Genomic DNA, 20,150 nt, shown 5'->3' with positions numbered 1-20,150 from the left:
GCTTGAGAACCCTGAGGAAACTCATCCCAAGTGACTGCCTTTCTCTTTTTAATGATGAAGTCCTTTTAAGAGAAAGATCAATGAGAGGTGATATATTTTAGGCAATATATTTCCACTTGAAAAATGCAGAAAGCACATAATTCTAAAGAAGCTGCATGTATAATATAAAAGAATCTTGCCTATTGTGGAAAAAAAAAAGGAAAGCATTTGTATAGGCATTATGGCCCAAGGAAAGTAAAAGTTTATTTCAAAACAGTAACTTCCTTGTAATTGGAGCACTGCCCAAAATTCAATACTGACACAAATATACATACTTTGACCTCCTAAGAAATTTATATCAAGCGAATTTTCTGAATTCCTTTTAAAGGCAGAATTTTTAAACCATAGAAAACAATCAGAAACAATATAACAACATGTGTAAAATAAGCCACAGTTCAAAGTTAAGCTGAATAACCAAACCATGAAAATTACCTCCACCTAATATTTGCTATTATTTAGAACACTGCACATATTTTCAATAACTTAAGTGTCTTCACATCTCCTAATCCCCCCAGGAAGTACAACTTTCTTTTCACTAGATTTAAATAATACTTCCAAATATTTACTCATAGTAGGAGGTTCTGACATTAACTAACTATGTGTGTTTAACAGAAATGTAGAAAATCATGAAGATACATGCAGCATTTAAAAATGATCACTTGTAGCTATTCCTAAGAAGTCGTAGAGGAGAAAGGCAGTTGTCTACTTCCTAACAGCACCTAAGGTTTACGCTACATAATGTAATTCAGCAAAACAGCATTCTGACCAATGATAAGCACCTTATAGAAAATTCTTTCGCCTATTCAATGTTTCATTATAAAGCTACTATTTTGACCAATATTAAAATTTTTTTAACTCCATTATGCTGACATTTCCAGAAGTATTAGCATTAGCAAGTTATCTTCATGCCATTTATTAAACTGAAAGAAAAAGATGGTACATTCTAGTTTTTACTTTAAAAGAGATTTAATTCAATCATTTGATTCCTCACTATTTGAAAACTACATTTTCTTCCTCAGCACTGGACGGCACTACAGTGAAAACAGTTTCCATGATCCTTGACTTCCCCCTTTAAAGGAAAGCATTATGGAATTTCAGCAGCGAACATTAGCAGGTTCCTACTCAAACCCCATCTCCAAGCCAAGAAAACGTGAGAGAGAATCTAAGGTAAAAAGTTCTGTTCAAGGTAAGAAGAAATTCCAATCTCAAAAACATTTCACTCCAACAACTTGGTTATCCCAGCTGCTCCATCACTGAATAGAAATGATCACTGAAAACAAATGACACTATCAGCACCCTCGTCACCCCCTTGCTAAATCTTATGTCCTGTTTTATATCCAAATACATGCACTTAAAACATCTGTACAGATAAATTAGTGTTAAGAATTAAAAACTCACATCTACAAAGGTCCTTTCTTTGTTCTGAAATCTATATAATTGTTTTCCAGACTGGAAATCTAAACATCTTGGCTACACATTAAAAACATGTCAGAATATAAATATGTTATGGAAAACTTCAGAACGGACCTCCTTTTAAAAGGAAACAGACTTAGAGTGCTTTTGTTATAGCTTAATCCTCTGAGACTTAAAAGGAGACACTAAATTCAGGTATTTACCAAACAGTGTTGATTTCTACTAGCAGAACAGCCCTAATCCACCAACAGCTGAACTAGTAGGATAGTCTCTCTCAGCTCACTATTAGGAAGTTGAAACATTTTCGATTAAAGCCTTCATTTTTCCTGTAGACTTCAACATGTGTGGCCCAAACTAGAAAAGAAACAAAAAAGACACTGGTTCATGTAACAGTAATGATATGCCCCCCTCCCAATCGTGGATCAAAGGTATGTTCTTCATGAAAAACCAAACAGCTAGTAATATTAAAACCTTTATGAATTGACAGGTTGTTATAAACATGATATAGCAAAAGAGTGAAAGACAAAGAGACAACAAAATTAACAATATTATGCCCTAGAAAACTATAATTACCTTAGCAAGAGCCTAGCTTAGTCCAATTTTACTTCTCCGAATAAAAGAAGGAAGGTACAGAGATTCCTTTTCAATGTCTGAAGAGTTTCAAAGATGCTAGAATTTCTAAGATATCTACATCTCTGGAATAGATAAACACATATCCCCCGTGACAGTACCCTGAATAAAGGTAATGTATAAATTAAGATATTTGAGAGCGTCCATGAATCTGCTCAGTCTCCACCTTTGGCATGCCCACAGCCTGCAAGGCCCTGGTCAAATGTCTCTCCCTCTTCAGGAGACTTCCTCACAGGTGCCCTAAGAGAAAATGATCTTTCCTTTCTATATCACAGCATTTTTATTGTCCTCAGATATAAATTTTATTGTAATGAATTTCACTTCATTATACTTAAATAAAATAGCATGGAAAATTTAACATAGGAGACACTAAGCAATGAAACCAGGGGTTAACTTTTGCTTCCTTCTCTGTGTTCTTCTATAATAGGTAATCTAGCTGTAGGTAGGGACTAAATCCTGTAGCACACATCCTTTTGAATCTTGCAGGCAAACACAGCTGAATGTCTTGCAGTGTGCAGCTGTGAAGTGAACTACCAGGCTGTACTAGGAGAGAAGTCTGCCCAGTACTCACCAACACTCTTTCTGACGTGGCCTCTGATTCAGACTTTGGAATTCCTTTTTCAACTTCACCTTGGCTATCACATCGATACCGATAAGCAAACTTCTTTTTCAGAGCCTCTGCTATGAGGGCAGCAGGGTCAGAAACGTCCACTGGTTTGGGCTTTGTATCTTCTTCTGACCTGAGAGAAATGAACATAAACCAAGGGGGCGCTGATCCCTCCAGGAAGCACACAGGGAGCCTGACAGCACTTCTCTGGCGTCAGATACACTTGACAAAGACACTGACACATACTGATGCAGCGAAGTGAAAACCCTAGATTTAAGGCTCGATGAAAGAGCACAAAGGTGCCCCAATGAACAGTCACTCAGGTCATCTCAGGAGCAGAGATTATGTGCTCCTTCAGGGCAATTAGGGTTCCATTCTTCTCCGAAAGCCTGGTGACTACCATAGCAGGGACGTGACACAGCAACAAAAAGCCTTCAAATGCAATTGGGCGAGAAACTGGAAAGTTACCTGCAAGTGTTTATTCTGCTAATCTCTTAGACTCCTGTACATCATTAACTATCTTTTTTAAATTAAAAACTTAGAGCTACTCATGTAGTCATGTTATAAAACAAAGTTCTCAAGAACTCTAGTACTTGGGAGATTGGTTCAAGGTGGCAGAGTAGAAGGACGTGCTCTCCCTCCTATGAGAGCACCGGAATCACAACTAACTGCTGAACAGTCATCGACAGGAAGACACTGGAACTCACCAAAAAAGATACCCCACATCCAGAGACAAAGGAGAAGCCACAATGAGACGGTAGGAGGGGCGTGATCACAATAAACTCAAATCCCATAACCGCTGGGTGGGTGACTCACACACTGGAGAACACTTATACCACAGAAGTCCACCCACTGGAGTGAAGCTTCTGAGCCCCATGTCAGGCTTCCCGACCTGGGGGTCCAGCAATGGGAGGAGGAATTCCTAGAGAATCAAGACTTTGAAGGATAGCAGGATTTGATTGAAGGACTTCGACAGGACTGGGGGAAACAGACTCCACTCTTGGAGGGTACACACAAAGTAGTGTGCGCATCGGGACCCAGGGGAAGGACCCCATGTGAGACTGAACCAGACCTACCTGCTAGTGTTGGAGGGTCTCCTGCAGAGGTGGGGGGTGGCTGTGTCTCACCATGAGGACAAGGACACTGGCAGCGGAAGTTCTGGGAAGTACTCCTTGGCGTGAGCCCTCCCAGAGTCCACCATTAGCCCCACCAAAGAGCTGGGTAGGCTGCAGTGCTGGGTCGCCTCAGGCCAAACAACCAACAGGGAGGGAACCCAGTCCCACCCATCAGCAGACAAGCAGATTAAAGTTTTACGGAGCTCTGCCCACCACAGCAACAGCCAGCTCTACCCACCACCAGTCCCTCCCATCAGGAAACTTGCACAAGCCTCTTAGATAGCCTCATCCACCAGAGGACAGACAGCAGAAGCAAGAAGAACTACAATTCTACAGCCTGTGGAACAAAAACCACATTCACAGAAAGACAACATGAAAATGCAGAGGACTACGTACCAGATGAAGGAACAAGATAAAACCCCAGAAAACAACTAAATGAAGTGGAAATAGGCAACCTTCCATAAAAAGATTTCAGAATAATGATAGTGAAGATGATCCAGGACCTCGGAAAAAGAATGGAGGCAAAGACTGAGAAGATGCAAGAAATGTTTAACAAAGACCTAGAAGAATTAAAGAACAAACAAATAACTGAAATGAAAAACACACTAGAAGGAATCAATAGCAGAATAACTGAGGCAGAAGAACGGATAAGTGACCTGGAAGACAGATGGTGGAATTCACTGCTGTGGAAATGGGTAAATAAAAATGAATGAAAAGAAATGAAGACAGCCTAAGAGACCTCTGGGACAACATTAAATGCAACAACATTCACATTATAGGGGTCCCAGAAGGAGAAGGGAGAGAGAAATGACTCGAGAAAATATTTGAAGAAATTATAGTCAAAAACTTCCCTAACATGGGAAAGGAAACAGCCACCTAAGTCCAGGAAGCGCAGAGTCCCATACAGGATAAACCCAAGGAGAAACACGCCAAGACACATAGTAATCAAATAGGCAAAAATTAAAGACAAAGAAAAATTATTGAAAGCAGCAAGGGAAAAACGACAAATAACCTTATGGGAGTTCCCTTGTATGTTAGCAGCTGATTTCTCAGCAGAAACTCTACAAGCCAGAAAGGAGTGGCATGACATATTTAAAGTGATGAAAGGGAAGAACCTACAACCAAGATTACTCTACCCAGCAAGGATCCATTCAGATTTGAGGGAGAAATTAAAAGCTTTACAGACAAGCAAAAGCTAAGAGAATTCAGCACCACCAAACCAGCTCTACAACAAATGCTAAAGGAACTTCTCTAAGTGGAACACAAGAGAAGAAAAGGACCTACAAAAACAAACCCAAAACAATTAAGAAAATGGTCATAGGAACATACATATCAATAATTACCTTAAACGTGAATGGATTAAATGCTCAACCAAAAGACACAGGCTCACTGAATGGATACAAAAATAAGACCCATATATATGCTGTCTACAAGAGACCCACTTCAGACCTAGGGAGATACAGACAGAAAGTGAGGGGATGGAAAAAGATATTCCATGCAAAGGGAAATCAAAAGAAAGCTGGAGTAGCAAAACTCATATCAGATAAAATAGACTTTTAAAATAAAGAATGTTACAAGAGATAAGGAAGGACACTACATAATGATCACAGGATCAATCCAAGAAGAAGATGTAACAATTATAAATATATATGCACCCAACATAGGAGCACCTCAATACATAAGGCAACTGCTAACAGCTATAAAAGAGGAAATCTACAGTAACACAATAATAGTAGGGGACTTTAACACCTCACTTACACCAATGGACAGATCATCTAAACAGAAAATTAATAAGGAAACACAAGCTTTAAATGACACAATAGACCAGATAGATTTAATTGATATTTATAGGACATTCCATCCAAAAACAGCAGATTACACTTTCTTCTCAAGTGCACACGGAACATTCTCCAGGATAGATCACATCTTGGGTCACAAATCAAGCCTCAGTAAATTTAAGAAAACAAATCATATCAAACATTTTTTTCTGAGCACAACGCTCTGAGATTAGAAATCAGTTACAGGGAAAAAAACGTAAAAAACACAAACACATGAAGGCTAAACAATACGGTACTAAATAACCAAGAGATCACTGAAGAAATCAAAGAGGAAACCAAAAAATACTAGAGACAAATGACAACAAAAACACGACGATCCAAAACCTATGGGATGCAGCAAAAGCAGGTCTAAGAGGGAAGTTTATAGCAATACAAGCTTACTTCAAGAAACAAGAAAAGTCTCAAATAAACAACCTAACCTTACACCTAAAGGAACTAGAGAAAGAAGAACAAACAAACCCCAAAGTTAGCAGAAGGAAAGAAATCATAAAGATCAGAGCAGAAATAAATGAAATAGAAAGAAAGACAACAATAGCAAAGATCAATAAAACTAAAAGCTGGTTCTTTGAGAAGATAAAATTGATAAACCATTAGCCAGACTCATCAAGAAAAAGAGGGAGAGGACTCAAATCAATAAAATTAGAAATGAAAAAGGAGAAGTTATAACAGACACTGCAGAAATACGAAGCATCCTAAGAGACTACCACAAGCAACTCTATGCCAATAAAATGGACAACCTGGAAGAAATGGACAAATTCTTAGAAAGGTATAACCTTCCAAGACTGAACCAGGAAGAAATAGAAAATATGATCAGATCAATCACAAGTAATGAAATTGAAACTGTGATTAAAAATCTTCCAACAAACAGAAGTCCAGGACCAGATGGCTTCACAGGTGAATTCTATCAAACATTTAGAGAAGAGCTAGCACCCATCCTTCTCAAACTCTTCCAAAAAATTGCAGAGGAAGGAACATTCCCAAACTCATTCTATGAGGCCACCATCACCCTGATACCAAAACCAGACAAAGATACTACAAAACAAGAAAATTACAGACCAAAATCACTGATGAATATAGATGCAAAAATCCTCAACCAAATACTAGCAAACAGAATCCAACAACCCATTAAAAGGATCATACACCATGATCAAGTGGGATTTACCCCAGGGATGCAAGGATTCTTCAATATACGCAAATCAATCAATATGATACACCATATTAACAAATTGAAGAATAAAAACCATATGATCATCTCAATAGATGAAGAAAAAAGCTTCTGACAAAATTCAACACCCATTTGAGGAACACCCATTTGAGGAACCTACCTCAACATAATAAAGGCCATATATGACAAACCCACAGCAAACATCATTCTCAATGGTGAAAAACTGAAAGCATTTTCTCTAAGATCAGGATCAAGACAAGGATGTCCACTCTCACCACTATTATTCAACATCGTTTTGGAAGTCCTAGCCACAGCAATCAGAGAAGAAAAAGAAATAAAAGGAATATAAATTGGAAAAGAAGTAAAACTGTCACTGTTTGCAGATGACATGATACTACACATAAAGAATCCTAAAGATGCCACCAGAAAACTACTAGAGCTAATCAATGAATTTGGTAAAGTTGCAGGATACAAAATTAATGCACAGAAATCTCTTGCATTCCTATACACTAATGATGAAAAATCTGAAAGAGAAATTAAGGAAAAACACTCCCATTTACCACTGCAACAAAAAGAATAAAATACCTAGGAATAAACCTACCTAGGGAGACAAAAGGTCTGTATGCAGAAAACTATAAGACACTTATGAAAGAAATTAAAGATGATACAAACAGATGGAGAGATATACCATGTTCTTGGATTGGAAGAATCAACACTGTGAAAATGACTATACTACCCAAAGCAATCTACAGATTCAATGCAATCCCTATCAAATTACCAATGGCATTTTTTACAGAACTAGAACAAAAAAATCTTAAAGAGGAATCAGACGCCCTGCCTTCAGACTATACTACAAAGCTACAGTAATCAAGAGAATATGGTACTGGCACAGAAACAGAAATATAGGTCAATGGAACAAGATAGAAAGCCCAGAGATAAACCCACGCACCTATGGTCAACTAGTCTATGACAAAGAAGGCAAGGATATACAATGGAGAAAAGACAGCCTCTTCAATAAGTGGTGCTGGGAAAACTGGACAGCTACATGTAAAAGAATGAAAATAGAACACTCCCTAACACCATACACAAAAATAAACTCAAAATGGATTAGAGACCTAAATGTAAGACCGGACACTATAAAACTCTTAGAGGAAAACATAGGAAGAACACTCTTTTACATAAATCACAGCAAGACCTTCTTTGATCTGCCTCCTAAAGTAACGGAAATAAAAACAAAAATGAACAAATGGGACCTAAGGAAACTTAAAAGCTTTATGCAAAGCAAAGGAAACTACAAACAAGACGAAAAGTAAACCTCAGAATGGGAGAAAATATTTGCAAATGAATCAATGGACAAAGGATTAATCTCCAAAATATATAAACAGCTCATACAGCTCAATATTAAAAAAACAACCCAATCCAAAAATGGGCAGAAGACCTAAATAGACATTTCTCCAAAGAAGACATACAGGTGGCCAAGAAGCACGTGAAAAGCTGCTTAACATCACTAATTATTAGAGAAATGCAAATCAAAACTACACTGAGGTATCACCTCACACCAGTTAGAATGGCCATCATCAGAAAATCTACAAACAGCAAATGCTGGAGAGGGTGTGGAGAAAAGGGAACCCTCTTGCACTGTTGGTGAGAATGTAAATTGATACAGCCACTATGGAGAACAGTATGGAGGGTCCTTGAAAAACTCAAAATAGAACTACCATATGACCCAGCAATCCCACTACTGGGCATATACCCAGAGAAAACCATAATTCAAAAAGACACATGTACCCCAGTGTTCATTGCAGCACTATTTACAACAGCCAGGTCATGGAAGCAACCTAAATGCCCATCAACATACAAATGGATAAAGAAGACGTGGTACATATATACAATGGAATATTACTCAGCCATAAAAAGGAACGAAATTGAGTCATTTGTAGAGATGTGGATGAATCTAGAGACTGTCATAAAGAGTGAAGTAAGTCAGAAAGAGAAAAACAAGTATCGTATATTAACACATATATGTGGAACCTAGAAAAATGGTACAGATGAACCGGTTTGCAGTGCAGAAATTGAGACACAGATGTAGAGAACAAACGTATGGACACTAAGGGGGGAAGCTGGCGGCGGGTCGTGGTGGTGGTGTGATGAATTGGGAGATTGGGATTGACATGTATTCACTGATGTGTATAAAATGGATGACTAATAAGAACCTGCTGTATAAAAAAAATTAATAAAATCCAAAAATTCAAAAAAGAAAAGAAACCTAGTACTTGGTTTTAGGCATAAAAAATCAAGGGAAGTGAGAAAGAAGGCAAATGTATCCTCACCTTTTTACGGACCGAAGTTTCACGCTGTTCATGTCTTTAAGGATCTCCAGCATATTTGGCATATCAGATTTCTTTGGACTGCTCTTGACCGAAGTCTTTCCAGCACAGGCGTTTTTCTCTCTTCGATCTCTAATCAGATCAATAGCAGATGTGCTTTGGTGGAGCCCTGACGGAGGGAGGGGAGGTGGCGGAGGGGGAGGTGGCGGGACAGAGGGTGGCGCTGTGGCAACAGATGCCGTAGATTCTAAGTCACCTACAGAAACAAGGGAAAGTCAGTTTGATCCTGCTGGTAATAGGCAAATAAACTATTTTAAAAGCAACACTATGTTAAGGACTTTATATCTGAAAACAGTATCCTTAAAAAGAATCGAAGTTACGTAAGTAGAAAGGAAGTTTCAGTTACTTGGTTGGAATCTAAATGCCTGCATCTCAGTCACTGTATCATTTAATCCCAAACTCTCCAGATGGAAACATTCCATTTAACTTAACAGGGCGCTTTTGTGATCTCCAGTGTTCAAGTCTGACTGCTGCCAAGTGTGTAGCTACTTTTAGATGAAACAGAGCATCTGTACTGCACACTTAACTATCTTCAGTATATACAGTTTGACAATTTAGTACTAGAGTAACTATTTCAAAAAAACATTTGATACATTTGTGGTTCATTTTAAGTATATTTACATAGAAGATTTAATTGAGCATTAACTAGAATGTGCATTGACCAAAGTGTGTTTAAAGTTTTAGATTTACTGTTGAACAAATTTCTGGGAGGAAAAAAAAAGTTATAGTTAATTTCCAAAACAAGAAGTAACCAAGAGTTAAAGTGGTTCTAAAATAAAGACCTAAAAATTCATCTTTCTGCATAATTGGAGATTAGAAAGTTGTTTTGGGGGTGAACTATATTGATTAGGGGGAACTCGATGCAAATGAGTTTTACTCAAGGGATTTGGATTGTAAATAGAAGTCTAACATAAATCCCCAAATTATCTCACAATTTATAGCAGTTTTCTAGTCTGCCAGAAGAGGGAGGTAAAGCAAAAGAGAAATGTAATTCATAGGTTAAACAGAAAAGGGTAGGACTTTGGTTTTTCATAAGTTATGTGCAAATTTCACTTAAGTAACACCAGGTGCGGGGAGTGCACTCACCCTCTGCCCATGTTGGCCTGACCCAGGTTGGGTGAGGTTTCCGTGTGGGGTTACATTAAACTCTAGGACCACAAGCAAAGTGGCTCAGAGGCAGAATAACTGTCCTATCCTTTAACCTTTAGAGTTGGCTTACGCTGAGTCTCGCCAGGACTCAGGAACAACACTCGGAAAAACCACCACTACCTACCAGCAGGTTAATGGGCTAGGATTTCAAGGCTATAGTTTCTTCTCCAAAGTGACAGTGCCACACAAATAAAAGCAACAGTAGTAGTCCAGGAGTCCAAGGACCTGAATTCAGTTTCCACTCCAGGCAAGAGGGAGAAAAATGACTACTGAATAGCTACTATGTGGCTAAAGGTATCGTATATAATCTCCACGTTTACTCCCTACCATAGGTAACTACTATCCCCATTTTAGAGCAGGAAAGGGAGGTAGAAAGGCCAAGTACTTGCCTCAGGACATGTAGGTCGGTAAACAGCATTCAACCCTGTCAGGGTTGTTTTTTGGATTACCTCCTGTCTGATGTGAATGGTGCCATTATCACAGACAACTAAGTTTACCACAGCATTCACATGAGTAGCAATTCAACTGTATCAATGTATGTATATGTTGTGTTTTCAAAATACACTCATCATCCTCTCTGACAGCATTAAGATTGTTCAAAACAAACAAAAACTACTTAACCTTCACTGGGTCCTGTACTGGACCATGCAGAGGACTGACCCCTGATTTTCCAACAAGCCCAATGGCTGTTACTTTTTTTTTTTTTTTTTTTAACTTGTACTGTAATATAGTTGATTTACAATGTTGTGTTAGTTTCAGGTGTATAGCAAAGTGATTCAGTTACACTTTTTTTTTTTTCTTTTCAAATTAGTGGCATTCTCCTAATTTCCAGTTTGCTGGTTAAAACAAATGTAGGACTTCCAGACCTGCACCGAGGTTTTGCTGCTCTTGGAGGGTCACAATTTTGGCAATCTGAGCTCTGAGGGCAGCAAGCTCACTTTCGAGGGCACAGATCTTCTGCAGTGCTTCCTCGTTGGCCAGTGTCCTGGTCTGCAGTGGAGGCTCTTCCAGAGACAGGTTTGGTAAGGAAAACTGCCTTCCTGGGGGCTTCTCAAAGAAAGGAAGATCATCCTGAAGGGGTTGCCTTGACCGGATCTCTGTCCTGCAAGGAAGACAGAAGGTTGGCTGTCACAGGCTTTGTTAGGGAATATAAAAAAATCAGCATTTCAAAGTTAATCAGAACACAGGAGAACATAACATCTGAGAACCACTTTTCAGGCTGACCTTACATAAAACCCCTGCTGTAAGTTTCAAAACAACAAAGCACTTGTCAACCTGATGTAGATACACACCACGCCAGGTTTCTTGTTGGCATCATTCTTCTTAATCTTTATCTCTACATTATATGCACAAGCCAGCACTATCCGGAGGAATCACAGATTCCAACAATGTTTTTGCTAATTCATGTTTTGTTTTGGTGGTTTGAACTAAGGTGATGCAACTTTTAATGCTGTGAAAAATGGTAAACTAATTATTGGTTATATTTGACAATCAAATCAAATCAGTAATCCATTAGCCTTTCCCCAGGGTCTTGGTTTCTGCATTTCGATGTCCGTGTTTTCCACTTGTGATAGAATATACCAAACTGCAAGACACACTGTAACAATATGGGCCAAATTACAGCATAAGAAACTGAAAAGGGGGGGAAAAAGTAATTATAATTGAACCCATGCAGTAATTATACAGATGGTCTCATTTTCACTTGAGCTTGAAGAAAGGTTTTCTAATATGCACTGCTTCGTAGGTTGAGAATAAAATTCAGATTTCAACTGTCAATTTATATATTTATCCATTTCCTCCTATTTTCTACAATTAGGTTTTTCCGGCCTCTAAGCCCTTTTCTCTTTTTTCTTCATCCAGCTTTATTGTGGAATAATTGACAAATATTGTGTGTGTGTGTGTGTGTGTATATATATTTCTATATATATACACACACACACACATATATATATAGTACAGCATGATGATTTGTTAATGTGTATACATTTTGAAATAATCACCACAATCAAGTTAATTAACATATCCCAGTTTCCCTCACAGTCTCATGTGGTCATGTGACCGAGCTGTATCTAACAAGATGGTGAGCCACCTCGGAAGGCTGCTTAGAGGGCAATGACTCAACTCTACAAGAAAGAAAGTCCTTTTATCTCTAGCCCTACCCACTTTTCCTGCTCCTGAGAGCCCTGAGAGTCGCTGAAGGCCAGAAGCTAACCTTGACAGGAAAGCCAAAGCTAAGGATGGCAAAGAGCCTGGCTAGTCCCTGAGGACACAGTGGAGCCACTGTCAGCTTCAGACTATCCACTCTGGATGTTTTTGACTTGAGAAAAATAAACTTCCATCACCATTATTTTGGGCTTCTGTTTGATGTAGTCAAACTTAGATTGACTGTTATAACATTCACCAACATTATATTGTATTTTAGTTTTCCTTTAACTGAATATTGCTGTTTTATTTTTGAGAGCTATGATAATTCATTCTACCTAGTGTTTGAATGAATGAATTCTTGGACCTTTAGCTTTTGGTATTTTGCACTGAATTCGGTTGTTTTTCTTCACATCTAATTTTGATTATGCCCTGTTAATTAAACTATCATACAATTTACCTGTAGTATTAATTATTAAACTATCATACAATTTACCTGTAGTATTAATTATTAAACAAAAATATTTGGAGAATAAATGTCCTCGTTATTACCTAACACTACTACCTAGCTAGCAACCAACTTTAATAATACTAACCTCATTCACTTTATTTAATTTGGAATATCTGTGGGGTAGGGAAATATATTTGGCTTGCAAAGCTTTAATTACCATTTCCTTTCTTACCCCACACTGGGAAGAAACAGGTGATGAAATGTCTAAAAAAAGTACATGACAATTAAACAAAGGTAAAAACTTTTATAAGAAACAATACCAATGCTCTGATTAAATACATTAATATGTTCTTTGAAAGATTATATGTTATATAAGTTCAGATGCATGTGCTCTAATCAACCTGCAATGAAGAAAGTAATTTTAATAAGACATTAAATTTTTTTTTAATCACTATGGCTTTTTGTTAATATAACAGACTGAATTCTGATTTCTACTTACCTTTCATAGGGTAGGTCAAATAATTTCATTAAACATCTCTATACAATAAACACATTAAATTACAAGAAGATAGAAATTAGTCAATCTACTGAATGAAGTTTTTTGGGGGGAGGATATTTACATAGAGTAATTTTATTTAATCAGTATAATGTCAAATATTTAATATGCTTCCTCAACTATATTCTTGACAACTGTTTAATAAAACATATTAAAACACTACTTTTAAAATAGTGTTTTAAAATACTATTTTAAAAATACTACTTTTTGAAAGAACTAAGGAAACCACTGGTTGGTAGAATATTGGCAGAGACAGAATTCTAGTCTTGAGAAAAGATCTGGGTAAAATATAGAAATCTCAAATAAATGTACAATTAAAGTATCACACTTGTTCAAAACAACAGTGGAGAAAGGAGGAAGACTGCTAGTAGGAACGGAGACTGTGGGTCTCGAGCAGGAGATGCATCAGAAGCAGAGAGTTCTCAGGACAGAGGACAGATGCCCTCGCCACAGGCAGCAGGGGTGCAGGGGAGGCATCTGGAGGGTGACCACTGGATGGAAGTGGAGCTGAGCAGAGAGAAGCACGAGAGCCTGGAGGTAAAGACTCATCTCTACCCCCTGCCGTCTCCCATTTTCCATGAAAGTTGGATTTTGCTTTGTTTATCTAAACTTACCTAAGAGAATGAATATTTTGTTGGGAACGTAAGCGAGGATGATGGTTTGTTTTCGTATTATGTTTGAGTGCAAAGATTTCATAAAGTCTATATTATAATAGCAAATAAAGATAAATTTTGAATGCCAGAATCTTTAGTGCTATTAAACAAAAAAATGATGTTATAATAACTGTTTTTTCAAGAACTCGTAGTCACTTTAGTAGTGAGTATACCCTCCCAGATCACAGGATCCAAAAGTATTATATCCTTTTACGTTTGTTTTAAAATGTTATCACTCAAGTAAGCCAATCGTCTAATCCCATGAACATTTACTTTTCGATACCCAGAAATGGAACAAGATAATAGGGCAGTTTGGATTAAGAGATCAGTTGATCAGTTGATGTTTGAACAGCTTCCTTTCTTTAAGATATCTTCCAGCCAAAATACATTGTAAGAGGAAATTAACGAATACTTAACAGCAAACTACACTGTTTAAGAAAAACAAGAATTAAGCTTCTACCTCTCCCCATAACTCCTCCAGATGAATTCTATCCTTTTGATTTTGCATCTACTGAGAATTAAGGGATAAGCACTCATTAATCTTGAAAACCAGTGTGCCAGGGTAAGAGAAAAAAAGTTTAGGACCTTTAGCAAAATGATTTAAGTAACAGTGTCAGATCATCTATATTTTATATGTCTACACTATTTTTATAACTTTGGTATAGAGTCTGCATTTCCCTGTGTGAAGTACTGTTGACAGCTATGGGTTCAAACAAATTATAGGAAATGTGGAAGTTTAAATGTGGATTTTTAGAAGCTGGAAAAGGAAAATAATCCTGAAATGATCATGTATTCTCAAAGACACAGAAAGATTTGACATTTACAGAAGCTTGAGAACCAAAGGCAAAAAAATAAAAAGAGTTGCTCTGTAATGTTCTTATATATGGAAAAGCTTAGGTTTTATGAAAATTCTCATACATGTCCCTTCCTTTAAAACTATAAACACACACACACCCTTTTCCCACAGACATCTGTTTTATAAGGCAGTCTACAAATAACTCGTTCTCAGAACCAATCTGTTTTGCCATCCTTCAGAATACAAGGCTATTAAAGAGCTAGAATATAGAGGCAAAAGTAATTCAAACTAAGAAATGCTCTTTTCTACTAAATTTGTGTATAATTCAGAGAAATTTTAAGAAAACAAATATAAAAACAAAAAGAACAAAAGAGGCGTCAAGTACGGATGTCACAAAAGCAGAAGACAAACAGCCAAAGTATGATCGTTTCTTAAACATACTGTCTGCCGCAGACCTACTAAAGACCAGACTTGAGGATACGGGGAGGGGGAAGGGTAAGCTGGGACAAAGTGAGAGAGTGGCATGGACATATATACCCTACCAAACGTAAAACAGATAGCTAGTGGGAAGCAGCCACATAGCACAGGGAGATCAGCTCGGTGCTTTGTGACCACCTAGAGGGGTGGGATAGGGAGGGTGGGAGGGAGGGAGATACAAGAGGGAAGAGATATGGGGACATATGTTTATGTATAACGGATTCACTTTGTTATAAAGCAGAAACTAACACACCATTGTAAAGCAATTATACTCCAATAAAGATGTTAAAAAAAAATACTGTCTGCATACTGCCTTGTGCTGGCGAGATTTCTACCCTTTTTGTTTGATTTGGCTCTGAAGTGCCTTATGGCACAAGGGTGCAGGCTCCCCTTCAGAGTAGCATCCACACGAAGTGTCTGGCTCGCTTACCTTTTCAATGTTAGTATCAAGGGCGGCCACTCTGAAGTACAACATACACAGACATGAAGGGCTTTTTAAGCTCCACTGACTATTTTAAAGAAAATCCTCAATTAAATACAATGTACCTCTGGGGTCCTTTCCCCTTACCTCACAGTTAATGAAAACTCAAAATCTGAGATTGTTTTAAATGAGCCCAGTGCCCTATGAAAGATGGTATTCCCCGGATGACTTTTATTGACTCTCCCTCACTGTTTTAGTTGAGAGAATAGCTTAGAAAGGTACAGAAATACATGCTATTGTCAATAGGGTGCAGAGAAGGGGGGAAAACTGGTAATTTAGTTCCCTGAAAGCACAAAGTTGGGTAGAAAGCTAACAATATTTTTCAAAGTGAGCAAATAGCTGGATAAAGACAACTGGATTAGGGAACTTATTCTGAGGGAAGTAATCCATGAAAGGACCATAGTGGGGAATAGTCAGGACCGTCATGAGGCTGCAGACCCAGATGACTAGTGGGATTCATCGCCTATTCTAGATTCTGTTCAACACAAGTCTCTTGTTTTGTATTTTAAAAGCTGGATCTTCCTATAAGTGATAGTTAGTGGCAATGACATTTCTTCCTTGAATGCAGTACTGTATTGATGTACATTACTAGTTAATGTCTAGTGTCAAATACTTAAGATTAAACTGGGAATGAGTAATACCTGCTGTTTGCGGTGCTGTGAGTAGGAAACCGTCTTGCCCTGATCCTTTGTGTCTCCTGGTCTACACTCGCACCTATGGCGCTGTGGCCAGCCAGCCTGCTTGCTTGCTGAGTCATTTCCTTTGGAGTCTTGTTACTCACTGTCATCCTCTATGAGGTTGGGGTTCTTCCCCGACACTCCTTAAAAAACAGCACATTCCATTTTACACTTGATATCTTTAGTCAAAGCCTTCAGTGTCACTCTATTCACTATTCTTATATCAGATTTTTGTAAATAAGTTCATCTTAAGTCATTAGATTACAAACATTCTGGTATAAGAAAAAGGGCTACCTCAAATACTTTCAAGTCCTATGAACCTGTAAATTTTTATTTAATACATACTCAGTTTGAGATGTACATGGGCACTCAGAATTAAGAATTAGATACAAATAGAAATTAACATATTAATAAAGAATGAACAAAGTGGAGTTAAACTTGAAACATTTCAATATTCCTTAAATAATGTTCTACTCCAGGGAGAAAATGTGTGCAAATGATGGGACCAACAAGGGTTTAATTTCCAAAATATATGAACAGCTCATAAAACTCAACAACAAAAACACAACCCAAATGAAAAACGGGCAGAAGACCTAAATAGACATTTCTCCAAAGAAGACATACAGATGGTCAACAGGCACATGGAAAGATGTTCAACATCCCTTATTATTAAAGAAATGCAAATCAAAACTACAATGAGATACCACCTCACATCAGTCAGAATGGCCATCATTAAAAAGTCTACAAATAACAAATGCTGGAGGGACTTCCCTGGTGGTCCAGTGGTAAAGAATCCCCCTTCCAATGCAGGGGACGCGGGTTTGATCCCTGGTCGGGGAACTAAGATCCCACATGCTGCAGGGCAACTAAGCCCACACGCCACAACTACTGAGCTTGTGCGCCTCAATGAGAGAGCCTGTGTGCCGCAAACTACATAGCCCATGCTCCCTGGAACCCGCACACCACAACTAGAGAGAAGCCCGCGTGCTGCAACTAACACCCAACACAGTCAAAAATAAATAAATACATACATACATACGTACATAAATAAATGCTGGAGAGGGTGTGGAGAAAAGGGGACCCTCCTACACTGTTAGTGGGAATGTAAATTGGTGCAGCCACTACGTAAAACAGTATGGAGGTTCCTTAAAAAACTAAAAATAGAGCTGACACATGATCCAGCAATGCCACTCCTGGGCATATATCCAGAGAAAACTCTAATTCAAAAAGATACACGCACCCCTATGTTCATAGCAGCACTATTCACAATAGTCAAGACATGGAAACAGCCTAAATGCCCATCAACAGATGAATGGATAAAAAAGATGTGGTATATATATACAATGGAGTACTACTCAGCCATAAAAAAAAGAATGAAATAATGCCATTTGCAGCAAAATGGGTGGACCTAGAGGTTATCATACTAAGTGAAGTATGTCAGAAAGAGAAAGACAAATACCATATGATATCACTTATACATGGAATCTAAAATATGACACAAATGAACTATCTATGAAACAGAAACAGACTCACAAGAGAACAGACTTGTGGTTGCCAAGGGGGAGAGGGGGTGAGGAAGGGATGGAGTGGGAATTTGGGGTTAGCAGATACAAACCGGTATATATAGAATGGATAAACAACAAGGTCCTACGGTATAGCACAGGGAACTATATTCAATAACCTGGGACAAACCATAACGGAAAAGAATGTAAAAAAGAATGTATGTGGGGCTTCCCTGGTGGCACAGTGGTTAAGAATCTGCCTGCCAATGCAGGGGACACGGGTTCGAGCCCTGGTCTGGGAAGATCCCACATGCCGCGGAGCGACTAAGCCCGTGAGCCACAACTACTGAGCCTGCGCGTCTGGAGCCTGTGCTCCGCAACGGGAGAGGCCGTGACGGTGAGAGGCCCGCGCACCGCGATGAAGAGTGGCCCCCGCTCGCCGCAACTGGAGAAAGCCCTTGCACAGAAACGAAGACCCAACACAGCCAAAAATAAATATAAATAAATTAAAAAAAAAAAAAAAAAAGAATGTATGTATATGTATAACTGAATCACTTCGCTATACAGCAGAAATTAACACATTGTAAATCAACTATACGTCAATTAAAAAATAAATAATTTTTTAAAATGTTCTACTCCAAAAGCAATCAAAAACTTGATGACAGGGGCTTCCCTGGTGGCACAGTGGTTAAGAATCCGCCTGCCAATGCAGGGGACACAGGTTCGAGCCCTGGTCTGGGAAGATCCCACATGCCGTGCAGCAACTAAGCCCGTGCACCACAACTATTGAGCATGCACTCTAGAGCCCGCGAGCCACAACTACTGAAACACATGGGCCTAGAGCCCATGCTCCGCAACAAGAGAAGCCACCGCAGTGAGAAGCCTGCACACCAGAACGAAGAGCAGCCCCCGCTTGACGCAACTAGAGAAAGCCCATGTGCAGCAACAAAGACCCAACACAGCCAAAAATAAATAAATTAAATTTATTTTTTAAAAAAACACAAAACTTGATGGCAATGCCTATGATGTCTGCTAGAAGCCACAGATTATAGTCTTTAATTTCATCACACATAGTGCAAATGTTATGCTGTGTCTATGTCCAAAGACTACACATTCTCCATAGGCTACTATTATGAAAGAGAACAAGTTAATTATCTGAGACAAGACTATCAGTTATATTGATTCTTTCAAAGGATCTCAATGCTTCTTATAAAAATGAAGATTTCTTTCCAATCCTGAGGCCATTCTGTTAATTCAAAGGGAAATGAAAACGTGTACAGAACAGAAAAAAAATGAGGACTTACTTGTGCATGCCACTGTGCCATAAGTTTTCTCATGTTATCTTTCAAAATTCTCCTCTCAAAGTAGGTATTGGTACTTCCAATTTAGAGATGAAAAAACTGAAGTTCAGTGTATTTGGAAAAAAAAAATCAGCTGTACAATAACCAATTAAGGACTCATGTATGCCACTTTCCCAGAGAGATAATACCGTAACATTGTAACCAACAGTTACAGAAATGCCATCAACAAAGTTCAAGGGAGAAATATGAAACAAATATATTGAATAGCTTTGGCTTTCATATAAATATAAACGTGACAGGCAGGGAAACACTCAAATGGCAATACATAAATCTTGAAAGTACTCTGCTTCATATTATGCTTTTAAGATTTAAGTTACAGTTATGAGTTAAGTTACAAGTTTAAGCTATAAAAAATTGCCATGGAAATGCAGTTAATATCAAAATGACAGATGAAAAAAGACTCAAACTGCCTGGTAAGAGTACTAGTATTAAATAATTGTCAAGACAAAGTAAAATTACATCAACTTTCATCCTTCTATTTTGTCCTATTGATTAAAATACATGATATGCTAAATCTGCTATCTCACCAATCTGTACAAAACACACTTTATCTGGTATGTGAAACTGATCAAATAGAGCTTCCTCAAAGCTCCCATCCTTAGGAAGACGGTGAGACTTAGATGTGTCAGCCTGATTATCAGGATATCAGCCACAGGAACATAACAGAGAGTAACTTTCCCAGCCATCTAGCTTTATTATACACATCTACAG

General features: G+C 38.2%; 1 protein-coding gene across 5 annotated transcripts in view; it reads right to left on the bottom strand.

The window, feature by feature from the left end:
* The window catches only part of MTFR1 (mitochondrial fission regulator 1), a 71,697-nt gene that overhangs the window by 5,691 nt on the left and 45,856 nt on the right, over positions 1-20,150 (bottom strand). For 2 of the 5 annotated variants that reach the window (XM_061171706.1, XM_061171707.1), the window contains exons 5-8: positions 11,210-11,445; positions 9,138-9,390; positions 2,654-2,822; positions 267-1,806 (exon numbers count right to left, since the gene is read on the bottom strand). In XM_061171706.1, the coding sequence (XP_061027689.1) occupies positions 1,738-1,806; positions 2,654-2,822; positions 9,138-9,390; positions 11,210-11,445 (727 nt within the window). In that variant the 3' untranslated portion in view covers positions 267-1,737. Of the gene's footprint in view, positions 1-265; positions 1,807-2,653; positions 2,823-9,137; positions 9,391-11,209; positions 11,446-16,540; positions 16,707-20,150 lie in introns of those variants that run through there. The other 3 variants (XM_061171709.1, XR_009697656.1, XM_061171708.1) reach the window with 3 other exon arrangements.

The sequence above is a fragment of the Eubalaena glacialis genome, chromosome 17 (genome assembly GCF_028564815.1).
Source record: "Eubalaena glacialis isolate mEubGla1 chromosome 17, mEubGla1.1.hap2.+ XY, whole genome shotgun sequence".
NCBI classification, from domain to species: Eukaryota; Metazoa; Chordata; class Mammalia; order Artiodactyla; family Balaenidae; genus Eubalaena; species Eubalaena glacialis.
This window is presented reverse-complemented; position numbering and strand designations above follow the sequence as displayed.